The sequence below is a fragment of the Asterias rubens genome, chromosome 11 (assembly GCF_902459465.1).
Source record: "Asterias rubens chromosome 11, eAstRub1.3, whole genome shotgun sequence".
Taxonomy (NCBI): domain Eukaryota; kingdom Metazoa; phylum Echinodermata; class Asteroidea; order Forcipulatida; family Asteriidae; genus Asterias; species Asterias rubens.
Window position 1 is genome coordinate 11,710,347 of NC_047072.1, and position 27,719 is coordinate 11,738,065.

The following is a 27,719-nucleotide window of genomic DNA, read 5'->3' on the forward strand; positions in this document are numbered from 1 at the left end:
AACATGCCTCTAAATTGCACGGTTTCCTTTTACCTCATCGACTAACACGATCGGCCATTTATGGAAGTCAAATTTTGGACTCCCGTCAATGGCCGACCGTGTTAGTTCGCACAGTAAAAGGAAAACCACGCAATTTCGAGGCAAATTTCAGTGGATCATTGTATTCTACTTTTAAAACATCTTTCCAACCATCTGCATTCTATAAAAAACGGTTACAAACCCTCTTTATTGACCAACTCGTCCGATCCAAGGCAACGTGTTCCTTTAAACCTTGTCTTGAGATGACTAAACATTATTCACTTTCTTCAGCTTCCTGTAGTGAGACACAAAGTGACTTATTACCGTAATGTTCTTAGTTCCTACCTCTTTTTATAGCTTGTCAGGGTTCCCCTGTTGACTTTTACCTGACGGATGAGCAAGTTATGTAGTATGGCTTTTAAAGGCACAGGACTCCCTTGGGTTGTCAAAGACAAGGGCCCCATTTCATAGAGCTGCTAAGCACAACACTTTACTTAGCATGAAATTTCTGTCTTGATAAAAATAGGATTACCAACCAAATTTCCATTTGTTGCATTTTGCTTGTTACTGGTATTCAGCTGTTGTTTGCTTATCCTGAAAATCCTGAGGAAATTTGGTTGGTAATCCTGTTTTTATCAAGGCGAAAATCATGCTAAGCAAATTGTTGTGCTAAATAAAAATTGTGTTTATTGTTGGTATATTGGGATTAATTGTTTTTTTAAAGATTCCAAGATCAGTAAACAAACAAGCAGTTTTTTTTTCAGTTGAATCATCCGATAACCCTTTTTTTCTTCTTTTGTTTTTTTAAGTTGAAAAACAAAAACATAGTCACTTTCCCTTTTCCCAGCAATTACAATGTACACAAGTGCATGTCTGTACCAGTAAAACCACAGAGTCACAAACTCTTCCTGGTTGTCCTGAAGCTTCCCTGGAAATAAACCAATCTTTCCATGTCCTGATGAGCAAATCTAAAATCTCAGGATGAGAACTATGTTCACTATAATTGTAATTTAAAATATCTCCCTACATGTAGTTGTACAAAATCCCCGATTGCAAGATGCAAATGTTGGCAGCTCTATAGTAAAACAAATGTGTTGATGTTAGCTCTGTTATTTATTACCTTTCGTACCTGCAAGCTATTTTAGAATTAGTTCAATAGTTAATTAGATTGTTTCCATAATGATGAATATATGCATGACAGTACACCATTCCCTATTCACTTCCAGTATCCAATCACAGGCAACCTGATGATGATGGACAGCTGATGGCCCCGCAATATGCAAATGAGGTAGTCCCACCACATCACAGCTGCAGCATGTAGAGATGAAGAAAGCCACTTCCCTCGGTGGTTTGAGTTGAGGTGAGTATCTTAGGGGGCTACTCACTTCCTTACACGTCTGTGTACTGTTTCACGTGGAAATCGTGCCAGTCACTTTGCGACTTCTATAAAAAGTAAAAAGCGGAAATTTTTGTTTGTCCACGGCAAGCTTGGGAATTAGTGCATCTGTATTGCAGCTGTTGTTTGGGAACAAATTCGGAGTCAGTTCTTTCGGGATCATTTCAAGAGAAAGTGAGTAAAATAAACTGTTTGTTTTTTAAATTTTGCTTCAAAAGTGCTTGAAGTGTCTAACATCAGAAACTTTTTGGTTTTGTTTTTTTACATGGTAGTTTATTTTGGGCAGTAGTTTGAAAAGTGATTACTTAAGCAAAGAAAGTATTTTTTTGATGTTTCCAGTTTTTTTCTCTCAAAGTACATGTAAGATGAAATCAATATTAACTTATGATCTAAAATTAAATATTTCAAGGTGTTTTTTTTTTGTCTTCAAAAGAAACAATTTTTAAATTTTCTTATATATTTTTCTTAGATTTCTGTTTCTTAAAATTAGCATTTATTTAAGTGGGCTGGTTTTGTTTAATTGTCCGGTGACACAAATTTCTTTAACTGAAGATTTTTTTCAGTGATTTTTCACACTTTTTCTTTTGTATATTTTTTTTTTTCAAAATCTACCCATGCTAACCAAGTTCTGCATCAGAAAGCACTTTGTGAGATGCTAACATACATCATTGTAAATGTATGGGATCATTTCATTACAACTATTATGGCCTCCCAGTAACTTAGAATAATTATGATCAAACATTGTGCCTGTTAATGTTTGCTGGATTTAACGGGTAATATATGCAAAACATTGGTAAGATTGCAGATTTGCATTAACTGTGGTGTAGGGGCCTAAAGGGCCCAATTTCATAGAGCTGCTAAGCACAAAAGTTTGCTTACATGTAGCATGAAATTTCTTTTTTAATAAAAACAGGATTACCAACCAAATTTCCATTTGTTGCATGTTGCTTGTTACTGGTATTCAGCTGTTGTTTGCTCATCTTGAAAATCATGTGGAAATTTGGCTGTTAATCCTGTTTTTATCGAGGCAGAAATTTCATGCTAAGCAAATTTTTGTGCTTAGCAGCTCTATGAAATTGGGCCCAGATGGTCATGGTGGAAAAATTCCCCTGGAAAATATGTTTGCTTGAAACGCTACAGGTTTTGTTTTAGAATTGAGTCTAATAACACTTAGTTTTGAATGTAAGCATTGGAAATAATGCACACACACAAACATACAATTAATTTATAACATTTGAAATTGAAGTAATTATCATGATGATTGACAACAATAACTGACTTGAATAAATGTTAAAAGATCACAATCATTGCTGGTATGTCTCCACTGGTAATTGCAGTACATGTCCTTAAAGGTCCTGGACACCTTTGGTAATTATTCAAAATAATTGTTAGCATAAAAACTTACTTGGTAACTAGCACTGGAGAGCTGGTTGATAGTATCAAACATAGTGAGAAACCCCCCCCCCCCCCCCTTTTGAAGAAACGTAGTTTTTCAGAATTTTTTTATTTTTCACTCAAATATTACTTCAGGCCTGGAGCCTTTTATTTAAGGGATTCGAAAGCACACAAATTTGTGCAACATTGGTGTATTTTCTTAAGTTATTCTCTTGCAACTTCGATGACCAATTGAGCCTAAATTTTCACAGATTTGCAATTTGATACGTATACGTTTGGAAACACCAAGTGAGAATACTGGTCCTTGACAAATTACCAAAGGTGTCCAGTGCCTTTAAACACTCAGTGCGAGGCATACATTTTTGGGCAGTCACGGTCTTTGACATTCTCATCACGGTTGGTTCGTTGGATGCCAGCATCATCATCAGGTTTCTTCAACTAGACATCGTAAACTTAGGGGCCATTCATTAGTCAATGTTTAGAAAACGTTTTTTCTTCGAGTTTGTGGGTTGGTGGTTCAAAAGAAATAACTGAAAATCAAACCTCAGCTTTTACTTTTGAAAACATGCATACATAAAATATCTGATAAATCAATTGAAAAAGAAGAATACAAAAATAATACCCAGGTGGCCAAGCTGGCAAGACTGTCATCATTCCTGACTAAACTGAAATTGTTTAGTAAGCCAGTATTGAAAAAATCTGATGTCGGAGACTTTGGATCTTCAATATCTGGTTCATTTGAGTTTGAGGCATTACTTTGTTTATCATTGTTTAAATTAAATTATGAGGCTTCAATGTACATGTTTATTTAAACATTCAAATTTTGGGTGAGTGGCAGGCCTGTAGCCAACTGTGAAGGCTAGTCTTTGACAATTACCAATAGTGTCCACTGCCTTTAAAGAACAGGCTTCATTTTTGAAAGGGCATAAGCACAAAGACATTAAAAACCAATTGATATTCTAAAAACCAAAATTAATATTCTTTATCCCCGATGCACCCTACAGTACTAGGGAAATTGTAAACTTCTACTGGAGCATTTCAAGGGCACCAAGGCATTGACCAGGGGCATGGAGCTAATCGCCTCCGTGAAGTATCAGGCTTGGGTGGGTTGGTCAAAACAATTTAAAAAAAAAGAAGATTTTTTGTTGTAATTTTTGAACATTGATGATTCTGAATGGCCCCCTGAAGTAGCCTCCTCCCATTCATGTAATCCATCAGCTGCTTCCATTGGTAATGTGATGAGACTCGATAGCCTGGCACTTCATGCGGTGTCAGATTACCAGCCAGTGCCTCTACTAATCGGATCAGAACATCTTGAGGAGGAGTCTACTACAGCGATTAAAGAAGATCGTTGAATTTATCTACTATAGGACATGAGTAATGTAACAAGACTTGATAGTTGGTGACTAATCGAATCAAAACAGCTTGAGAAGAGCCTACCCTGTTTAAAGATAAAACTCTTGAGTGTGTGTACACTGTGGATGACCAGTACTTGTGAAAAATAGTGTGATTACATTTGATTGCTTGGTGCAGGCATGAGTCAATTTCTACCTTCATGATGCAAGTCCATAACTTATCGTATCAAAAAAGTCTGCCAAACGAAAGATTGTCTGTTGCGAACTTTTTACTAAAGGGCTTCTAGTATTATGCAAGAATATTATTAGGCTATTAAAGACAGTGGACACTTTTGGTAATTGTCAAAGACTAACGTCTTCACAGTCAGTGTATCTCAACATACATGTATGCATACAATAACAAACCTGTGAAAATTTGAGCTCAATCGGTCGTCGATGTTGCGAGATAATAAAGAAAGAAAAAACACCCTTGTCACACGAATTTGTGCGCTTTCTGATGCTCAAATTCGTGGAAAATTACTTCTTTCTCAAAAACTACATCACTTCAGAGGGAGCTGTTTCTCACAATGTATTTATACTATCAACCTCTCCCCATTACTTGTAATCAAGAAAGGATTTATGATGATAAATATTTTGAGTAATTACCAATAGTGTCCACTGCTTTTAAATACAATGTGTTTTTTTGCACAATGACTTTGAAAGAACAGAAAGGTGAATTTCATCATTAATGCACTTGGAAGCCAAGAAGGCCCTAGCCTCGGTTGCCCCTGGTCTTGATGCCCCTTCAAAGTTCCTTGCTCTATGCTCCGAGAAAGCAAAACAACTTTAGAAGATTACATTGTAGTCTTTTGTACATCATGGAAGAAGGAATACGTAGCACCTTTAAGATGGCATGATACTCAGTGGTGTTTTCAGGTTCCCAGATGATGTCTGTCATCCAAATTGAAGTGGCAAATACAAACGTAGAAACATCTGGAGAAAGATTGAATAGTTGTACTGTATGCTAGTAAGAGAGAGATTTAGCGATCCACAGTACACTGTGGATATTACTTCTCCCATGGAATGTCCACCTGCCTTCCATTCATAGATCTAAAGGACAGAACACACTTTTATTTAAATTTAAGAACAACTACATGTAGCAATTCAAACCCTCGTCACATTTCTAGCGTTTGCTTTGGGTTACCAAACCATTTTTTAAAGGAATATTTGAACATCCTTGTAAGGTACGGTGTACAGTACCTGTACATGTGGGAATGTAATATTAAGTATCAGTGCAAGGACCATCCACTTTCTGTATGGTTCAAGGACAGTCAGTCCAAACGCTCCATTAATTTTTATAGTGAAATGTTGTTTGAAGTGGGAGCAGGGTAATTTAAAGGCAGTGGACACTATTGGTAATTTTTTTACTCAAAATAATAGTTATTATAAAACCTTACTTGGTAATGAGTAATGGGGAGAGGTTGATAGTATAAACCATTGTGAGAAACGGCTCCCTCTGAAGTGACGTAGTTTTCGAGAAAGAAGTACTTTTCAACGAATTTGTTTTTGAGACCTCAAGTTTAAAATTTGAGGTCTCGAAATCAAACATCTGAAAGCACACAACTTTGTGTGACCAGGGTGTTTTTTTTTTTTCATTATTATCTCGCAACTTCGATGACCAATTGAGCTCAAATTTACACAGGTTTGTGATTTACAGGTTTGTTGATTTACACGAAGTGAGAAGACTTGTCTTTGACAATTACCAATAGTGTCCAGGGTCTTTAAGAACTTGTGGTTTAGTGACTTGTATTTCTGTCTGACTTGGCATTCTGTCTGACGTGATTGGCACACTTTATGGGTGTGATCAGATCCAATCTCTTCTTGGTTCTTCTCAGTGGCAAGGTCAAGTCTCACTTCATCCTTGTTGCTCAGCTTACTGCATCCTTCTGCACACATGACGGTCACCATTTCTTGCTTCAAGGGTAAACAGTTTGGGCATTATTAGGACCCAATTTTTGAAAGTTCTGAGTTGAAACTTGAATGGTTTAAAATACTTGGTGTTTACCTTGGTGTCAAGTCAATTCCCTAATACATGCATACTGGAGCAAACAAAGTGCTAAAGAATGTCTGCCATAAATCTGTCAAAAAATGTTCTTTTGCTTTAAACACCTTGTTCAACATGAAGTGGTTTAAAAAGTGAAATGATTCAATGTGAAACCAAAGCAAATTCAAGGTATTTGGTCGCTGTCATAACAGATCCATTATATTTGTGTAGATTTCTTGTGTTTTCATTTGACAAGTTTTGTGATCCCTGGTTTTGCTTTTGCTTTCATACTAACTTTTGTCATTGGAATTTTCAATTGACATTCCCCATAATAACCTAGTTGAGTTTCGTTTGATATTTATTGGTGAGTCTTTTCTCAGATGAGTCCTAAAATGTGAGCCGTTAGGGCTCAAGTTCTTTGGGCTTTAGTACTCATTCATTTATCTAATCTCTTCATACCAATTATGTCTCTGGAAGACTTAAAGGTACTGAACACCGTATAGAGGTAATTGTCAAAGACCAGTATTTTCACTTGGTGTATCCCAACATACATGTATGCATAACTGTTAAGAAATCTTTGAAAATTTTGACTGGATTGGTCAGCGAAGTTGCAAGAGAATAAAACAAGAAAAAACGCCCCTGTTGCACAGATTTGTGTGCTTTGAAATGCATAATAAAAGGATAATTATCCGAGTGAGAAGATACCTCTTTCTTAAAAACTATATTATTTCAGAGGAAGCCGGTTCTTACAATGTTTTATACTAAATCGACAGCTCTCAATTGCTTGTTACCTAAGTTTTATTGCTATCATTATTTTGAGTAATTACCGTTAGTGTCCAGTGCCTTAAAGTTGTTTGTATTCCTGATTATTTAATAAATTATAAAGGGATTTAAAGGCACTGTACACTATTGGTAATTACTCAAAATCAAGCATCTGAAAGCACACAACTTCGTGTGACAAGGGTGTTTTTTCTTTCATTATTATCTCGCAACTTCAACGACCATGCAAATATGTTTAGATACACCAAGTGAGTAGACTGGTCTTTGACAATTACCAGTAGTGTCCAGTGTATGTAAGCCGATCGGCGCGTGATGTACAATGTAGGAGAATGCTGACCTGTAGACCAACCTGTACACCTCTAACTTAATTAGCAGTGTACAATCTAGTATCAAGTGTTGTATCAGTGCACATACTAGCACCTAACGTACTAGCACCGTACTAGCACCCATCGTAGAAACTATGACAAACCGTAGTACTGCCTTGAGTCGCACATGACTGCGTGCGTAAAACAGGACTGAGCTTGAGTCATGGGCGGACGGTCTAGTGATTGTTTAATAATAGATCCTTGACGGAATCGTATCATTGAAGTATAAATTGTAATCACCTTGCGTTATTGGTCGGCTGATGACGACAGTAGCCACTGACCCAATATGACTGTTTCTTTTATGTACTTGAGAGACGAAGAGAAGGGTATTACATTTTTTTAATTTGACAGTTCAGGGCTTTGAAATTGACAATGGAGCGCAGGCCAGAGACCGGTGACTGTAGTGGCAGACCAGTAAACTCACGACCAGACAAGTTCAGCATTTTTTGTGTTTTTTTTTGGTGAATAATTATTATCTCACTACGTTAGATCTTTATTTAAAATAGCAATTTTGATTGAACAAAGAAAAATTGCCTAGAGTGGGATTTGAACCAATAGGCCTAACTTGCCGATTAACAGACCTGATTTTGAGTTTTTGGTGAAATTTTACACCCAGCTTGAGTGATGTGATGAAACATCAACATCTACAAATCCCTTACAAATGTCATTTGTAAGGGATTTGTAGATGTTGATGTTAATGTGGACGGGTTATGCAGCAAATTTTCTTGTACAGCAGTTTTACAAATTTGTAATATGAGCCTCAATTGGTGGATGTCAAAGCTTCCTGGAAAAGCTGTTGTTAAAAAAAAAAACAATAGGCCTAGAACAATGCCTTTCTGTGAAAAAGTGATGTTAGTTACCTCTTGTTAAAACAATGGACCCTTCACAACTTGATGACTCAATGTTCGAACAATCAATTTGCTGGCACTTAAAATGTATAACCTTTAAGATATCGCTGTCATAATTCATTCACAAGGACCCTACGTCATAGAGTTGCTTAAGCACAAACAGTAGCTAAGCTCAGCAAGATGCTTACCAGAATAAACCTTATGCACATGACAACATTTCAGTAGGGCACCTTCACCTAGAGGTCAAAAGGAGGTTGTTCATTGGCCAATCCTGTGTGTTGCGCGTACAAATCTGTGCGTTTCGATTGTTTCGTCACCGTTTTACCTCTAAGATGGCGGCTGGATGACGTCAACGCATATACATGTAAGGTCTATAAGGTAACCAAACGAAATACCATTTGTGACTGGTATTTCTGACATTTTTTGCTTAACGCGGAAACTTATTTTAAAAGCAATTTTTGTCTTAGTCAAATTGCAGAGAGCTGCTTTAAGCAGGAAAGTAAAATACTGCTTAAAGATTACACCAAGCAAAAATTAGCAGGACACAAGTTACAGATTGTACTGTACAGTGTACATGAAAGGTATTTTGGCTCGCACCCTTATTTTGGGAAACATATTTTGTTGTGCTTAGCTACGATTGGTGCGTAAAAGTAACTATGCTGCAGGAGTTTGAGGCCAAGGACCTTTGTTAACTGCTTTACAAAACGCACATTTTATTTACTATGTCTTTGAGATCAAATTTGTTCACCTTTTCCTCCGCTGTTATTTACTACAAAGTGGCCTTTTAAAAGTGTTGTCAGTCATAAAGACAATTGCTTGACAAATAATAATCTCACTTGGACCTGGCACACAAAACTTCAGAAGCAATTAAGGGGGTGTTGCTCCAGTCAGTATTGCGGTGAAAGAACCCGTGACAGAGTTGCCATAGTAACTTGTGGTTATATCAAAAACACCCCTCTGTGGTTAAAGGAAAAGGAAGGGTTCCCAGCCATCTTAAAGTGAAGGTACTTTTTAGAACCTTCATGACTTCATAAAAATGTTCCTACAATTTTCATTTCAATAGAGGTTTGTATAATTGTTAATTTTTAAAAGTTTTAAAAGAAACTTACTTTTTTGAACCTGCAATATTTCTGAAAAAAGTTCCAGTAAATCCTAAAATATAGTTTCAGTAAACCTAAAATATTTATCACAAAGGTATTTTTTTATTTGTTATTTTTTTTATAACAAAAACGAGTCTTGGAAGAAAGGAACTTTAAAAATAAAAACCGGCAAGATTTTTTAAAAAAATGTACCGTAAACCTTTAATTCTCATCACAATAGACACTGTTTTTTAGCAGTCCTGAAGGGAAATCTTGTTTGAGCCCTCAAAATTCTTTAAAATGTTCCAGTTCTCCCCACAACACTGAGTTGTCCTAATGGGAGGGTGTTATTTTAGAGCCCTCAAGATTCATAAAAATGTTCCAGTATAAACCTAGTATTCTCATCGCAATAGGTTTTTGTTCTTTCATTGTAAATTTTTTAATAGCACCAACTTGTCCTAAAGAGTATGATCCTTCAAGATTCTTACAAATTGTTATTATTATTATTAGATGTTTGTTTTAGTGTTATTCATTTTGTTGTGTACAGTGTACATTATGTGTCAGGTCTGGAATTACACGCAGGCCATACATTGTACATGTACCTCCGTTGCCCCTGGTCTCAGTGCCCCCTTCAAAAGTGTCCCTTTGATTTTAAGATGCCCTCTGCAAAATGAACGATGTTGGAGAATTCCTCCGAGTGAGCAACAAAGAGTTGCTGGTCAGCAGTCTCTCCCCTTAACTATTGTTGTTGTTGTTGTTGTTGTTGTTGTTGTAACAGGCCCTTTAAATAGTTGTGGTTGGATTTGTGGCCTTCCTGAGTGGCGACAGTGTGGGCAGTAAACAGATATTGCCCCTACATCCCGCTGTTCCTTTTCTTATAATCAAGATGTAGTGAAGTCTATTACAAAATAGTCACAGACAGTGTTTATAAATGTTTTTACATCTGAGTACTTTCAGAGTAAATAATTAGTATCTGAAGACTATATTGCTTACCATACTTATTTTTCTTATAGTTATAACCAGGTTTATATTAGACAAATATTGAATGGCCCAGAGTGGAATGGGAGGAATATTATCGCAAGGTAAAAAAATTTGGAATGAAAATTTCACGAGGCGAGGCGAAGTCGAGTGAAATGGAACAGTCAAAATTTTACCGAGCAATAATATTCCTTCCATTCCACGAATTAAAGCCACTCAATATTTGTTTTATATAACTGACATATAGATCCTTGTCATTTGATGTATTTTAAAAGTGTAACATTATGAAAAATCACACAAATTACTGACAACCAAAATCATGTAGCGCTGCGTAGCGGCAACAATGCACAAATCGGATCTCAACCTTTTGCACAGGTGCTCCTTTATTTTAGCAGCGGCGCGGCGGCACTTTACTGCTCAAAAACTGTTGAATGGGAAATGCTTTTCATCATGGGCGAATAGGTCTTTTCGATCGCCGGTGCGGATGGGAGTAATAGTGAATGTCACGTGAAGTAAGTTCCACCAATCAAATGACAAGGATCTGTATGTCAGTTATATAAAGTGAAGTCCTGTCAACAAAAATGTAAAGGTACATGTATTATACAGGCTTGGTAGAGCGGAGCTGATGACAAAATAGTCACAGACAGTGTTCATGTTTTGTGTGAGAAGAGAAATATTTACATCTGAACTTTCAAAGTCAAGAATTACATTAGTATTTGAAGACCACACAATTGGTTTGCAGTAACACCATTTGTAGAATTGCTTGGTTGATTATGTTTGTTTGAGAACTTGTCTTGCTACAACTACCCTGGAGCATTGTGTATGCTGATTTAGTGGCCACTTATTCGCTATTTTCCAAAGCCGGTCTTTATACCACCGTTAACACTCTCACACGTGACCGGGTTTTGACCAATCAGAGACTTGAAACCGTCCAAGGTATTTATTAGTATCACTTAAAGAATTAGAAGTGCCCTTTGCAAACTGACATATTATGTCAATGCCCTCTCTTTATTGGAAACTAAAAGATGGGAGGAAATTAACTTTTCTAAAAATCAATCACGCTCTTTCCTTTTTGCTAACGAGAAGTGGGAAAACATCTGGGTCATAGGTCATGCTGTCCTTCAAAGCATGATAAAGAGACCATTTCCACAACTAATTAGCCATGTATTAAGTCCGTTGACAGATTTATTCATCTATTGATGAGTGTCTGTAGCATTGTCTACCTGTTGAAGCCGAGGACTTTGACAAAAGGGAAGAATAGTGAAAAACCGATTACAAATTTTGCAATGCATCGATGCCAAAACAAAAATGAATAAAAACGCTCAGTGAGCGATAAACTCCAAAAGCGAAATTAGATTATTTATTTCTCATCAAATATGAAGTTTCAGACAGACAGAAATATTTCAAGGGATGTTTTCTACTGTCATCATCATTAGACCGTGTAAGTTTTATGTAAATCTGTGATCGCCACAAATTTTGTTTCTTACCAATTCTGTAACGTTCCTTTAAAGGATTTGGGTACTTTTTCAAAATGTCCATAGATTTACATTAAACTTACAGGGTTTGAAGATAAAGATAGTGGAAAGCTTCCCTTCAAATCTTACTTACTGAGGTGCTGTAGTTTTTGAGAAATGAGTAAAACAATGTCATGATAATACGTTTGTAAATTATTTTCATGACATTGTTTTACTCATTACCCAAAAACTACAGCACCTCAGCACGTAGTATTTTCAGGGAAGCTTTCTACTCACATTATCTTCAAACTATGTAAGTTTAGTGTAAATCTGTGGACATTGTGTTTTTTGTCCTACAAAAGTTACATACATTGTAGACCCTTCAATGGGAATGTATACCGTTTGACTTTCAATCCTATCTTTCCTTTATTTAAAAAGACGTTTATTTCATACTCATGTTGTTAAATAGTACAATATGAGATGAACAGTACAAAGAAAGATAACAAAAGCGCATGTGAAAATCTCCAGGTGGTTGCGCTTTTGAGATATTGCAGAAAATCCGGATAGGATAGCAATATCATTGTTCTAATCATTTAGTGACATTCGTCAAAGAAATAAATAAATAAAAACAATTGGAGAACAAAGAAAAGTCTATGGATTTACAGGGTTGACAAAGAGTTGTGTTATGTGTTTACGAGCAAAGCCTTGACCTGCACAAAGTCTGATTAGGCCGAAATTACCTCGACCCTGTTTTTTTAGCCTTGGCATTTAATTTTTTTTTAGATAGCCTGGGTCATCAACAGCTCTGTCGATCTATTGTGTTTTGTGTTTTGTTTTTTTCCCCAAACTTTTTTTCCCAAAGCATGGTTTACATTGTATTTAAATTAACTTTCAGTTAGGTTTCGCCAGTCAGTATCAAATACATAAAACCAGTATATATCATTGCTTATAATTGATTTTTTTTCTCCCTTAATTTAAATAGGTCCCAGGACTGTAACTAGGTGTTGAGATCTGCAGCACCAAAGGAAAGCCGGTTGAAGGTAAGCGACTTCTTGACATTTATAATAATATGCAGGTTAAGTGACAAATATTTTTTTAAAGAGCTTTGAGAAAGTGAAGAAGTCTCTAAAGTTTCGTTTAAAAAAAATGAAGTTACTACTCACTAACAGGTTTTTGTAAGGATTCAAGCATCCTGGTAGTTAGCCGTAAGATTTCCACCCACTTCTACAAAGACTGTGTCTGTTAAAAAATGAGTGCATCACAAAGCTGAGTTTGACCCCTCTTTAAAGATGGCATCTACAATGTATCCCAGCCTCGCTACCATGGGCAGCGCGCCGTATCGATACGTACCTCTCGTCACTAACCCCTGGAAGGGATGTACTGAGAAACAATGCTGATTGGCTCATGAAATTGGAAGTGCGTGCGCACGTAGTTTTAAGATACTTTGCATGTTGATCACGTCCGCGTTTTTTATGACACAGACACGTTTTTAAATCAAGAAAACAAAAACATTCTTTGAGACGAAAGACATGCGTGCGCGCTTAGAAAGGATTGATTACAGGCGCTCATTAAAATGTGCTAGGTTCAAATTCCAGGGGTTATGATCGAACAAGGCATGCTGGGAAAAAATGGCACGGCGAGATTGATCACCCCTGGGATTGAGGTTGTGTATATCCCTTTTCACACTAAAGTATTCCCTGGGGCCAGCCATGGAGAATAACTGCTGGCCCTTTCACACTAATTGGATCACTTTACCCCCGATCTACCCTGGCAAATGGGCGTGCCCCGGGGAATGGCCACCCCTGCTCTGGATTGGGGGTAAGTGGTAAAGGTCAAATTCAGTTTTGTGATGCAGGGCTGTATGCTTCGTTTTCGAAAGGGCAAGGGCACCAAGGCATTTTCTTCTTGGTAAAAGGCACCCTATGATGAAATTGCAAATTTGTACTGGAGCATTTCAAGAGCACCAAATCAATGACCAGGGGGCATAGAGGCAATCGCCTTCGTTGCCTTCGTGAAGTATTAGGCCTGGTGATGCACTCATTTTATAACAGACACAGTCTCTGTAAAAGTTGGGGCAAAAAACTTACGGTTTGCTCCCAAGCAACATTGACAACTTTTTGGGCCGGGGTATTCTTGAAGCGACCAGAGCCCAGTGGAACAGGAACATAGGCAGGGACAGTGTGAAAGTGCGCCCGGGTAATGAAGCTTTGAAAAAAATTTCGCTCCAAAATAGGACCCTCTATTCCACTGTAGTATAAAAATTGAACGTGAAAGGCTTACAAACACGGTTTACCCCTGTGCCATGGTTCTTGTACACCATGGAGCAATAAACTAGAATTTATACATACATGTAGCAAGCACCCTTGTTTACAGGTTTCCTCAGGCTTGCCATGCTACGTTTATAGTGATTAAAATCACTGTACATGTATGAGGTATCCTTGGTTTCATTACCAGACAACTAAGTCAAACCTCCTCCCAACTTCAACTCACAAAAATACAGCATAATAAACAAAAACGCATTGGTGAAGCCAATTTCACTGCTAAGTCCCTTTATGTATGTGCTGGATTGGAACAAAATTATTTAAAAATCATGTACGTATTTCTGTTTAATTCTGTACATGTTCATCTAGTAGTGCACAATGACCAATTAACCAATGAGTGAATCCCACCACTACCCTACTGTCCCACCAGTACTGGATAACCATCAGGAAGTGGGTTTGATTGTCCCTCTGACTCCCCCGAGGCCAGCAAACTCCACTCTATAACTCCAAATTCACAAATTGTTTAACCTGTGCTTCCTTTCCCGAGCCAATAGCAGCCCCCAAAGGAAATCCTCTTCAGGGTACCCTAGTAATGCTGCTACGATCACCCAGACTCCACCGTACATTTATGCATAGATTGAGTCACTACCAGTGCCAGGCGTTTCCCACACGTGCTGTCATAGTTATTGTTCTTGAGCGTGGGCCGTCTTTCATTTTGTGCAAGGCCTGGACTATACAGAAAGTTTACAGAACTTTAACTTTCAGTTTTTGTATGATTGATAACCTCTGGTGCAACCGTTATATATATTTTTTTATAACTAATGAACAAATGTTAGTGTGTCACAAGGAACTTGAGTGTATAGTCAACTTGCAGCTACATGTGTGGCATGATTACATTTTGTTCAGATATCATTGGATGCGAGTTTTTGAATATCAGCATTTTTTATAAACCAATCGCATTCCTCATTAGATGAGTGTCATCATCGTCACCATCCAATCATCAGCCTCCTTTGTCAGCTGCATTGTAAATTAAGGATTTAAAGCGCCAGTAACGCAAAAAATAAACACTCTCAGAGAAAATGGCAGACGGTAAACACAAACATAAGAAGTGGAGCAAGTTCAAAGATGCGGTGAACCGGAATGGGCTGGTTCGACGCATCAGTATTCGTAAGAGCAGTCGCGTCAAGAAGTACGGGGACACCAGCGAGGAGAACGACGAGGACTTCAACGACTATCTGTGAGTCCAGAGGGCGTTCCGATCGCCACTGAATATTTGCAACTTTTTTTTCATCACGCACTAACACCTCATTCAGAGTCATGAAATGCATGGTGTCTTTCATTAACAGCCATTTTAATTTACCAGAATTATTTTTATTTTAATTTAATGACACTCACCATCAGCCATCATTAAAGCCACTGGACAGCTTTGGTATGTTAAAGACACTGGACACTATTGGTAATTTTCAAAGACCAGTCTTCTCATTTGGTGTATCTCAACATATGCATAAAAAACAAACCTGTGAAATTGGAGCTCAATTGGTCGTCGAAGTTGCGAGATAATGAAAGAAAAAACCTTGTCACACGAAGTTGTCTGCTTTATGATGCTTGATTTCGAGACCTCAATTTCTAAATCTGAGGTCTCGAAATCAAATTCATGGAAAACTACTTCTTTCTCTAAATCTACGTTACTTCAGAGGGAGCCGTTTCTTACATCAACCTCTCCCCATTACTCGTCACCAAGTAAGGTTTTGTGCTAATAATTATTTTGAGTAATTACCAATAGTGTCCATGCCTTTAAAGACCAGTATTCTCACTTTGTGCATCCCGGCATATGCAGAAAATAACGAATCTGTGAAAATTTTGGCTCAATTGGTCATTGAAGATGCAAGAGAATAATAAAAAAAAAAAACACCCTTGTTGCACAAATTTGGGGGCCTACGGCCTTTCCAGCCCCTTTGATCTTGGCCCAATTTCAAAGCTGTTAAGCAGAAAACACTAGCTCGGGAAATTTCTTTGCTAATCAAAAAAAGAGTGGGGTACCAATTGCAACATTATAAACCTTTATGGCAAGTCGGCTGGTAACAAGTTTCTGCTAAGCAAGACTTGTTTATGCTTTTAAATAGCTTTAATTATTCACAGTTTCACAATTTTCTGAATCCATGACATGTATGAGTTCATTCTTTATGTTTTTTTCTCCTTTTAAACAATTTCAAAAATTATTCCAACTTAAATTTGTAATTCTAGTAGGTCCATGTGCATGTTTTAATATAATAACAACTTGTGGGTAAACAAAAATACCATTGAGCATGTCTTTTAACATAATATCATTTTTGTATTTTTGATATTTTTTAACATTTTACGTTACAGGCCTGAACATTTTGAGCCCGAAACTCGGATGATGTAAATAAAATATTTACTGTTTACTAACTGTGTGTATTGAAAAGTATTGTGTCGTGGATCTTGGATGAGTTTTGCAGTGGATGTGAGGGTGGGGCTGAGGTGGGGGGGCAAGTGTGGGCTACATTAAAATATATTGGAGGCATAACAACTAAACAAACTTTAATTGATGTAAAATTTGCATCTGGGATAAAGAAATACAACTATGTGTGTTTGCACTGTTCTGTGAAAAAACCCCAGGCATATCACTTCTCAGGGATTCGCTCCCACGATCTTTGCAATTCTAGAACAGTGATTTACCAGCTAACACGGAAAAGTACTGAGTATACAATGCTAACTCATATATCGGTGTATATAGGTAAAACTAAAATGAATCAAAACAAACTCGTTCAACTATTTTCTGGAGTGTAAATGCTTAATTACTGTATATAAACTGATTTTAAAGGAACACGTTGCCTTGGATCGGACAAGTTGGTCTATAAAAAGCGTTTGTAACCGTTTGTTATAAAATGAATATGGTTTTAAAGATGTTTTAAAAGTAGAATACAATGATGTACACAAATTTTCCTCGAAATTGCGTGGTTTTCCTTTTGGTTTGCGAACTAACACGGTCGGCCATTTATGGGAGTCAAAAATTTAACTCCCATAAATGGCCGACCTCGTTAGTCGACAAGGTAAAAGGAAAACCGTGCAATTTCGAGGCATGTTTGTGTGGATCATTGTATTCTACTTTTACAATGTCTTTCTACCCATATGCATTTTGCAACAAACGATTACAAACGCTTTTCAAAGACCAGCTCGACTGAAATAAGGCAACATGTTCCTTTAAATGTGTATTTTCTCGGTGTTTTTTTTTTTTTTTACACCTTGTGAGTTTTGGTTTGTATCTTATTTTTGTAATTGACTAATTCCAGTATGAACTTATTGTTGGTGAAAATGTGAAAAGTCAGAGCATATTTTTGCAGTTGTTTTATCAACGCGTTTGCGCATACACTTTTTTGAAACTTCCTGAAAACATAATTCTGGTTTGGGGGGGGGGGGGAAGTTGCCATTCAAAAAAAAAAAAAAAATTGGTCAAATATCTTGGCATACACTTTTTTGAAACTTCCTGAAGACATATTCTGGTTCGAGGGGGGGGGGCGAAGTTGCCATTCAAAAAAAAAAAAAAAAAAAAAAAATAGGTCAAATATCTTGGCACATTGTAATAAAGTGGGAAAACTCCTAGTTTGCACTGTGCCAGCTGTGTAACAAACTGCGAGGCTGTGACTACATGTAGCTGACATAATATGACATGAATGATAGACCAGTGAACAAGCTGGGGGACCAGTGAAATAACAAGCTAAATGGTCCTGCTATAGTCACTGAACAAGCTAAGGGCAAGCCCTGACAGCATTGATCTACATAATGATTTAACATCCACTTGGTTAGCATCTCCATAGCTAGCCTTAACATTTTCTTGTTCAAACCACAAAATCTCATCATCCCCATTCATCATCATTCATCTTGCTATTCATGACAACCCCGCCCACCATTGTCCGCAATTAAAACAACGCGAGTCATCACACGTTTAATAACCCCGTTACTAGTAGCACCTGCTTTGTTTATTTTCCCTAAACACCGTTACCTAATCATTCTAACACTAACAAGGCAGCATGCCGCTCAAGGACAGTTTAGTATTGTTTTCCTGTACGTCCTAAACTTTGAAATAACGCTTCCATGCAATGACACACACTGCGAATGTGGGGGACGGCGTTTGTTGAATTGTGAAAGCACATGGATTTCCTCTTTCTGATAATAGAGATAAGGATTGTCAGCCACCTTTGGTAGAAAGCCTGGAAGGGAATTTTAATTGAAGTACGATTAGAGAGAGATTTATTCAGTTGTGGAAATTGTTTTTGCATGCTGTGTTGTCTTCTCTTGTATTGTGGTAAGTTCACTAGAGTCATATGAATGTCTTTTTCTATGTAGTGTTTGAATGCCTCGGGCCAAACTCCATGTGTCGGTCATACGTTTTGCGTAGTACGCAATGCGTAGTACGCAATGCGTGCAAATGAAAGGGCAGGTTATTTTGTTAATGAGAGATCGCCTAACAGTAAACTGTCAAGCCCGAGTGGTTTAGAGCATGGAGTTGAAGTTCTGGGGCCATTTTCATAGAGCTGCTAAGCACACAAATTTGCTTAGCATGAAATTTTTTCCTTGATAAAAACAGGATTACCAACCAAATTTCCATGTGATTTTCAAGGTAAGCAAACAACAGCTGAAAACCAGTAACAAGCAATATGCAACAAATGAAAACTTGATTGGTAATCCTGTTTTTATCAAGGAAGAAATTTGATGCTAAGCAAGTGTTTGTGCTTAGCAGCTCTATGAAATTGTGCCCTGGTGATGTATTCATTAGAGTGTGGGTTGGAATACCGGTCACTGATTACATAATTCAAAGAATACACCAATATGAAATGTTGTAATTCGTGAACCTACAAAATTGATATGTAGCACCCTTGAAATTGAAAGGTATTGGTACATGTACTGTAGCACTTAACGACGAACTAATTAAATAAAAAAAACTGCATAAGCTTTCAGAGCAACAACTACATGTACTTCATCATGAAATGTTCTTATATAATAATAATGATAATAATATCCAAGTCTTATATAGCGCACGTCTACCTAACAAGGTACTCAATGCGCTTAGTATCATTTGTTATACAAACTTTCAGAAAGGTAGGTTATTGAAGTAATGAATTCTGAGACCAAATTATTATAAGGTTTACAAGGTGCTAGGGCGCATTCAGCAGCCACTGCCAGGAACACCGGGGCGAACCCCTTCTCTTTACGATAAGTGCACTGAGATCTTTTACATGCGTTACACATGGGACCAACGGCTTTACGTCCCATCCGAAGGACCAAGCAATGGTTAAGTGTCTTGCTTAAGGACACAAGTGTCACGGCTGGGGATTCGAACCCACACTCAGAAACACCAGAGTTTGAATTCGGGGCTCTTAACCGCTCGGCCACGACACAACACTTATGTAATTAGTCAGTCGTTAAGTGCTACCTCTTTTACCTTCCATGTTTTACCTAAAAGGCCAGACTAACACAGCTATTTTAAATATTGCGAAAACCAAAATTTCTAAAAAATCTTCAACCTCGATGAGACAGTATCTTGTTGAGTTCGAATCACTGATATGGTCTGGTTATCTAAATGGGTCACCTGTTTTTGTCTTTCATTGAAGCCACTTAATCAGGATACCTAACATCACGATGTTATGTAATCAGATTTCTGCTTCTTCATCACGTTGATAAGATGCAAGGTTTAGATCAAATTTCCTGGCACTGACGACCAAAATCCTTTAACTCGTCCTAATTTGAAGGTCTCTGATAAGATTATTTTATGAGGCGACATGTTTCTTGTATCTCTGATTTGGAAAGCAAGTGTTGTTTGTCATACACTGACTATATTTTACTGCCTCCCGTGTTTGGTTGAATTGTCTTTAATGGATAGGGAAAATAAAGACGATATCACAGTTTAATAGCAGAGCCAAATTTCATGGAGCTGCTTAAACATAAAAAGTAGCTAAGCCCAACAAACTTATACGCTTATATAGCTGTTCTATTACTTGTGAGTGACAAACTCATGACAAAATAACAGTTGCGTAACGGCCAATCCATTGTCCATGAAGGTGGTGAGTCAGTATTCTGTATCCCGCTTGGCTGTCAGTGGGTGAATCTAACAATGCTTCATTTTATACTAACACTTTATCCACTAATTGTTTTGCTTGGCTTGTTGTTTTGTTCTTTTTATTGGCTAACAATAAGGTGCTTGTGATGATGTGTTAACCATATGTTTTTGAATTTGTCCACTATTGGTTACCTTGTACTTTAAAAAAAGATTTACAATTGGTGCAAAGTTTGAGGTAGCTTTGCTGAGGCCAAGTTCGCGCAAAGAACCATTTGTCGACTAGATGTCGATTTTGCCGACCCAACACATGTTTGGGTGCATGGGCACCAGTTAATATCAGCCGCTAGTCCACAAATGGTCCTTAAATGCGAACTTTGCCTAAATGCTACAATTATAGTACAATGAAAACAAACTACATGCAGTACAAATAGGATGAAACTGTATAAGCCGTTAAAAGCGCCCTCGTGCGGTTAAAAGTATCGACCCTGGTGTACAATGTGTGGACACTTTATCAAAATCTAACGCACTTGAAAAGTTCAATATGCTATATGGACAGTGGGGAGGGGGAATGAAATGAAAGAGTCCCTCTGTTTTTATAATTATATCTGAACGCAAATCATAAATGCACATTCCAATATCAGGAAACGGACGTACATCTGTCACAGCATTGTCTGGTATTAAACCATTCAATGCACAGCCCAAAATGTGCATCACTCATTGCACAACACACATGACTGGATCTGGCATCTGAGGCACTTTGCACTTAGTGGTTGGAATAGTTAACGAATCTACAAGCTGTACAATGTGGTCTGAGGTTTGAGTCTCACACTTAAGTTTGTGCTCATGAGACACGCCTCAAGTATTCAAATCCTTATACGTTTTCTGTTGTATCAAGTTCGTCCTAAACAATGTTTAAAGCAACTTGTGGTGAGAGGCTACAAGAAGTACAGTGTGGTCTTAGGTTTGAGTTTCACACTTCAGTTGGTTCTCAGACCACCTCAAGTTTTCAGTTCATCCTTTTTTGTATGCAAGTTCACCCTAAACGAGGCTACTTTTGGTATTAAGGGGCTACCAGAAGAAAAACTATTGAATGTGAAAAAGGAGCTGAGGGTAGGAATTGATATTCCTCTAATAAGTTGTGGCTACCAGAAGAAAAACTGTTGAATGTGAAAAAGGAGCTGAGGGTAGGAATTGATATTCCTCTAGTAAGTTGTGGCTACAAGAAGAAAAACTATTGAATGTGAAAAAGGAGCTGAGGGTAGGAATTGATATTCCTCTAGTAATTTGTGGCTACCAGAAGAAAAACTGTTGAATGTGAAAAAGGAGCTGAGGGTAGGAATTGATATTCCTCTAGTAATTTGTGGCTACCAGAAGAAAAACTGTTGAATGTGAAAAAGGAGCTGAGGGTAGGAATTGATATTCCTCCTCTAGTACACGACGTTGTTCGGATTACAAATTTCATCATGATGTTCTCTCGTCCGTCTTACAGCCTGCTGGCCCAAGTCTACAGTCTCTTCATAGACGGAGAACAACAGCAGTGGGAGAAGATCATTGACGAGGTAGTGCGCATCTGCGTCACCGTGGAGCAGGAGTCGCCCAAGTACGTCTTCCATATTGCTACAGTCGACGCTGATCTGCAGGGGGTGTTGGACGCTTATATCAGTGTACCGGGTGAGTGATGCTTTTGTTGTTGTTGTTTTGGTGTGGTTCTTCTTGTTGCTCTACTAAAATTATGTCAGTGACTTCTGGGAACTGTAGGTGAACAGTTCATCATTCAAACTGTGCATAAAGGTTTACCTTCCTATATACCAGCTTCCCAGAAATAAAGTGGTAGTTTCCTTACTTTCCTTTAACATCCTTCGGGTGTGAAAAGCGCTATATAAAAATGGGTTATTATTATTATTATTATTATTATGCCTCCATAAAACTCATTATCTTAGAGGCTTTGTAGTAATTAACTGCTTGTAGCACTTCATAGACACCAGTTATAAACACGTGTTATGCAACTGTTAATTATTTATTTTAGTTTGAGACAGGCTCCCCGAAACAACCTGGGACCAATTACAAAGGGCTTTGAAGCGTTCAAAAGAGATCGCCTTATTTGCGAATCTTCTTGGCGTGTCATGGTCGAAGGGTCAAGTGCACCAAACCCAAGCTGTGGTGTTGTCAGTACCAGTCATGACACCTGTGCCCTTTAGCAAAATGCACTTTACTATAACTGATCCGAAAAAAAAGCTGGGACGGCAGTGGATGATACCCATGGCTACATCCTTATGGATGGTGAAGGGGGTTAGAGCTACCTTGCTTCAGGCCCAGTATTATTTGTAGGTGTGTTAAGGTACTTTTTGTGCTTATAAGAAGCTCCGTGAAATTAGGTCCTGATATATGAAGTTGATTCCACGTTAGAAATGGGCCTAACTCACTTGGTGTGTAAGTGCTACATGTACATGTAGCAATGTTGAATGGATGAATGTGGGCTTCCAAACTCCAGGCAGGCCTGATACTTCGAGGAAGGCGATTGCCTCCATGCCCCCTGGTCATTGCCTTGGTGCCCTTGAAAAGTAGAAATTTGCAATTTCTTCATAGAGTGTCACCAAGGAGAAAATGCCTTGGTGCCCTTGCCCTTTTATAAACGAGCATACTGGCCTGCCAGGCCTTGAGTTTTTCCTCTCTTAGCGGCCACTGATGAAAGGAAAATGTAAGTTTCTATTTGGACCTTTGCAAAGGGCACCACAGCAATTGCTGGTGGGTTTTGTGGGTTATTTTGAGGTATAAAACACCATGATAATCCTTCCCTTTAAAACATCGTCTCCACAAAATTTGTTAGAAATCATTGCACCAGATTATACTTAAAGACACTGGACACTATTGGTAATTGTCAAAGACCAGTCTTCTCACTTGGTGTATCTCATCATATGCATGAAATAACAAACCTGTGAAATTTTTTAGCTCAATCGGTCATCGCACTTGCAAGATAATATGAAAGAAAAAAATACCCTTGTCGCACAAAGTTGTGTGCTTTCAGATGCTTGATTGCGAGACCTCAAATTCTAAATTCGAGGTCTCAAAATCAAATTCTTGGAAAATTACTTCTTTCTTGAAAACTACGTCACTTCAGAGAGAGCCGTTTCTCACAGGGTTTTAACCCACCAACCTCTCTCCATTACTCGTTACCAAGTAAGGTTTTATGCTAATAATTATTTTGAGTAATTACCAAAAGTGTCTACTGCCGTTAAAAACATCAAACCTTTGAGGTAACATCCCCCTTTATAAACATGTCATTGTTTTTCTTTCATGGCCATTCATTTTTTTTTTATCTGGACGTTTGTTTCTTTATCAAACAGGATCTGACCGATACACTTCCTGTGCCAAGTCGTGTTTAGTTTAATTTTGGATTTGATAAGAAAACAAAGTTTACTACAAACAAATTTGTGCGATTGCTTGTACTCTTGGTGGGGAAAACAAATGATGTCAGTACATTCTCCATGACAAGTTTTGTACAATCTACTTACACAAGGAAGTGGCTTTTTATTTAAAACTGGAGTTAAAAAAAAACCTGTTCATGTACTTTTGTAGTACCATGGAGGAATGATTATTTAGGCAATTACAGTGCTTAGATCTGGGTCCATTTTCATAAAGCCTAACAAAAACTTGCTAAGCACAGAACAGTATTGCTTAACTAGCCCAAATTACATTTAAAGTTTGCATTGTTGTGGCTGCCCTGGTGCTCGACTCAAATTTGCTTAGAAATTTTTTCAAGTTCTTAGTGTTTTCTGCTTTACAGCTTTATGAAATATGGCCCTGGTGTTTAGAAAAAACTGTAAAGTACTTTTTTTCTGTAGTGCTCTGGAGGAATGAGTATTTAGACAATTACAGCATTATGACCTGGGCCCAATTTCATAAAGCCTGTAAGCACGAAAAGTAGCTTAGCATAAATAATCATGCTTACCAGAATAAGGTTTACCAGCATTACTACCATGTCTCATGTACAGTCATATATGACTGGTATCCTGCTCATTTCTGCTAAGCAGGAAGTTGTCAAGAAGTATCCTGCTTAACGGCTTTATGAAGTTTGGCACTCAGGACTTCACTGAGTGGTAATGACCTGGTTGGTGGCTTGCCGCTGTTAATTAAAGGACAAAGCGGAAGGCAAGGCCCATTAACAGCGGCCAGCCACCAACCAAGGTCTTTACCACGCAGTGAAGACCGGTGCCTGACACTGTTGTTGCCATTAATACATTAATCACGGTCATTACGACACAGTGCAGAGCAGCTCCTGCCTGACACTGTGAGTGCCATTTGTAAATACGTTTAATGTAAAAAGAAAACAAGTCTAAACCACCACAATTTTATGACCTTTTTTTTGTGGATGTTTGTGTAAGTTTTCTGTTCATGTTCAAGAGCCATTCTTTAGGCTGTTCAATTTGTGCATGGAAACCCAAGCTCTTAAACATTTCCAAAACACATACATTTAGGCTGTTTGTAAGTTTCTTACATACAAGCAAGAAATTTGTGTCCTGAGCATTTTATTAATTTCACAGGTAAAAATGCAAATACAGACAGTAAGAACTGAAAAGAAAACATGAGCATTTCTTTAATGAGTAGCCTGAGCATTTCTAAATTCTAAAGATGTATTAAAAAAGTCGCAGCTTTGCATTTTCTTGCAATCCAGTGGTTCAAGACCACAAAACCAAACGGCATGTGACAAGCCTGAAGATGTCCATCCATTCATTGCAAAGATTTATTCTGCAATAAAACTATCAATAGTACAGCAGACGCCACAAAAGGGGAAGTCTTCATCCATTAATTCAACCATTGTTAACAGACTGAGATGGTAGCTCCGATTTGATTGGCCCAAAGTGTCCGTCTGACTGCAAACTGACCAATGACGTTCTCTCTTCAGTCTCAGTGAGGCACTTCCTAGTTTTCTTGTCGGGTTGGCCGTACATAAGTACAGCCACAATCATGTTTGAGTCTCTTTACAATATACAGCAGTGGAGCAGCGGCCATTGTGTGATTATTGCCAACATGGATGTTGATTGAAGTCCGTAGAAAAAAAATAGTTAAAATCCAGACGGTTTGACTCTAGCAGAGTCTTCCTCTAAGGTTGGTACCTTCTTCTGAAGTCTTGGGTGTGCCTCAGCACACCTTGTATTTCTTTCTTTCAAGATGCCTTGAATTTCCTCTGGTAAGGGGCACTTCTATAAGAAAATGTAAATTTGTGTTGGAACTTTGCAAGGGGCACCACAGCAAAAGAACAGGGCACCACGGCACTTGCTGTGGGTTATTTCCAGGCCTGCCTCAGCAATGTTTTAGATGCACAAAACATTGAGTCTTCACATTCAAAGGCCCTGTTATGTGATCTACGTACTATTTGAACTTCGGGTCTTACAACTTGCTCGAAACGGTTCGTTTCCTCTTGTACTTTGATCGGTGGGACTGCCGCTGTGAGAACATCTGTATTCTAGCCGGATTGTTACGGTCGAGTGGTCCAGCGCACTTAGCTCGAGCTTGGTTGGCCGAGTCATCTGGTCAATAGAAAAGTAGTGTTTGAAGTAACTCGCTCACTGTCTTATTGCAGCACAAATTATTGCTTTTCAAAAGTTTATTTTTGATGCGCATTTTTATTTAACTGTGAATGGACTGTTTCCCTCTTTCTGCAAGGACCCAATTTCATAGAGCTGCTTACTAATTTAAAAAAAAGTTGTGTCCTACAATTGTTATTAGCTTGATGATATTGGGCACAGGTGCTGTTTAAAGGTGGATCTGTGCGGCCTGAAATGGTGTTGCCTTTGATTAGTTATTCGTGCTCAGTAATAGCTTGGGGTGGTACATGTATACTTCCCATAGAGTTGTGAAAGTCCAAGGATTGCTTCAAGCATGCTTGATGTCTCAGTAGTTTAGTACCTACATGAAGGAACCTATACAGTGAGTGATGTGGTGGAGTTTGTAATCTCCAAGGAAGTGGACCAAGTCTTAGGAATTATTTAAAAAGGAAACTACATTGTTGTGTTTTTGAGAGAGAAAATTAAATGATCACATTGCTTATTTTGTATTAAAAAAAAAAAAAAAATACCATCAATGTGTGAAATTGTCATCAAATGAAATGGTTCGGTTTTAGTTAAAGGGAGAGGTAAACCTGCAAATTTAATGACTGTATAAACTTGCTTGGTAAGAAGCACTGCTGCTGTTTTTAGTTTGTTGCAAAGCTGATGCAAAGTTCTTTGCTGCATTTATGGAGAGACACTTATGGTTTGTTTGTTTCTTCTCCCAGGAACCCAGCTTGTGAGGTGTACATCAAGTTTCGTTCAGTGGAAGGACTCGGACCAGGGTGGTGCTTGGGGTCTCAACTTCATCTCGGACGAGGCGGCGGAAAAGTTCATCGCACTCTGCTCGGTAAGTCTTACAAAAAGATCCCATTGTCTGAAATTAGTTTATTTGTTTCCTTGTCAGTCTGTTGAAACTTGTTGGGCCGAGTGGTCTTGGTTCACCGGACTCAAGCTTTGGTGTTGTTAGCAGCAGAGTGTAGGTTGGATTCCTGGTCAGCCACTAATTGTGCCCTTCAGCAAGGCACTTAATCATAATAGCTTCGTAAAAAGTTAGGAAGGAGTGCATTCTGCTCTACCAGCCAGGCTCCTAGTGGATGATACCCATGCCTACATCCTTACAGACTGTGAAAGGTGGCAACGCGTCTCTGGTGACAATTGATTTGGGTGGATAGCCCTAATCAGTTTTAGTGTAGGGCATTATCTCATTAAAAAAATGTTTAAATAAAGATGACATTTTTACAAAAGTCGTTGTATGGGAAAAACTGTAGATCTGTGAGCGTGTCATGGCTAAGTGGTTAAGAGGATCAAATTCAAGTTGTGGTGGTTTAGTCATTGGGGTGTTGGTTCCAATCCCGGTCATGACACTTGTGTCCTTTAGCAAGACACTTCACTACATTTGCTTCTCTTAACCCAAGAGTATAAATGGGGAGCTACGAGGCTAGAGGTTGATATTGTCTATATGTTATGTAGACTGTACGTAATTCAAAATGTCTCCCTTATTTGTTGTACAAATTCTCCCTGACTGCAAATTCAAAATTTCGATAGCTTAGTACATGTGGCTCTATAAACTTACGCAAGACAGTGAAAAATTTCCCTTGCATATACGCAGAGCAAAAATGCTCCACAAAATGTGTCAGTTGCTACCCAAAAATCATCATTCATTTGCCACTCAATAGTGGCATTCTGTGTGCACAAAGTCTGTTCTGTCAAAATATGTTGCAATGAAAAAGTGCTGGATGTAATCCCTGCAAGAAATGACAACCACTGTAAAGCACTCACCTGTCATTTTCAAGTGAAATCAACCAGTGGTGAGGTAAACCATCTGAACAGGAACTTTGCAAGTACTTTAGTTTCACAGAATTGGGACGTTCCCTTGACTCTTTACTCTGCTTACACATTATACACGTACTGCATGCACTTCCCTCTTTGACCACATAAAATGATTTTATTTATCTTTTTGTTTTCATGAAGGATTAAAACCATTTTGGTTCTATTTATTTACAAAGACCGCTCTTCGACTTTGAAACTTAACTGAATATGAAACATTTAACCAGCACATGAACAAAACATACTTTAAATTAGAAAAAGAAAGTAACGGTTACTTCTAATGTATGAAAGCTGGAGTTACAAAAATAAACATTA

At 38.0% G+C, this 27,719-nt stretch overlaps 1 protein-coding gene across 4 annotated transcripts in view; it reads left to right on the forward strand.

The window, feature by feature from the left end:
• Positions 1-27,719, forward strand: part of LOC117296283 — a 91,133-nt gene that overhangs the window by 10,331 nt on the left and 53,083 nt on the right. For 3 of the 4 annotated variants that reach the window (XM_033779126.1, XM_033779124.1, XM_033779127.1), the window contains exons 2-6: positions 1,245-1,378; positions 12,674-12,731; positions 14,923-15,189; positions 21,518-21,699; positions 26,303-26,424. In XM_033779126.1, the coding sequence (XP_033635017.1) occupies positions 15,032-15,189; positions 21,518-21,699; positions 26,303-26,424 (462 nt within the window). In that variant the 5' untranslated portion in view covers positions 1,245-1,378; positions 12,674-12,731; positions 14,923-15,031. Of the gene's footprint in view, positions 1-1,244; positions 1,379-1,404; positions 1,589-12,673; positions 12,732-14,922; positions 15,190-21,517; positions 21,700-26,302; positions 26,425-27,719 lie in introns of those variants that run through there. The other variant, XM_033779125.1, reaches the window with a different exon arrangement.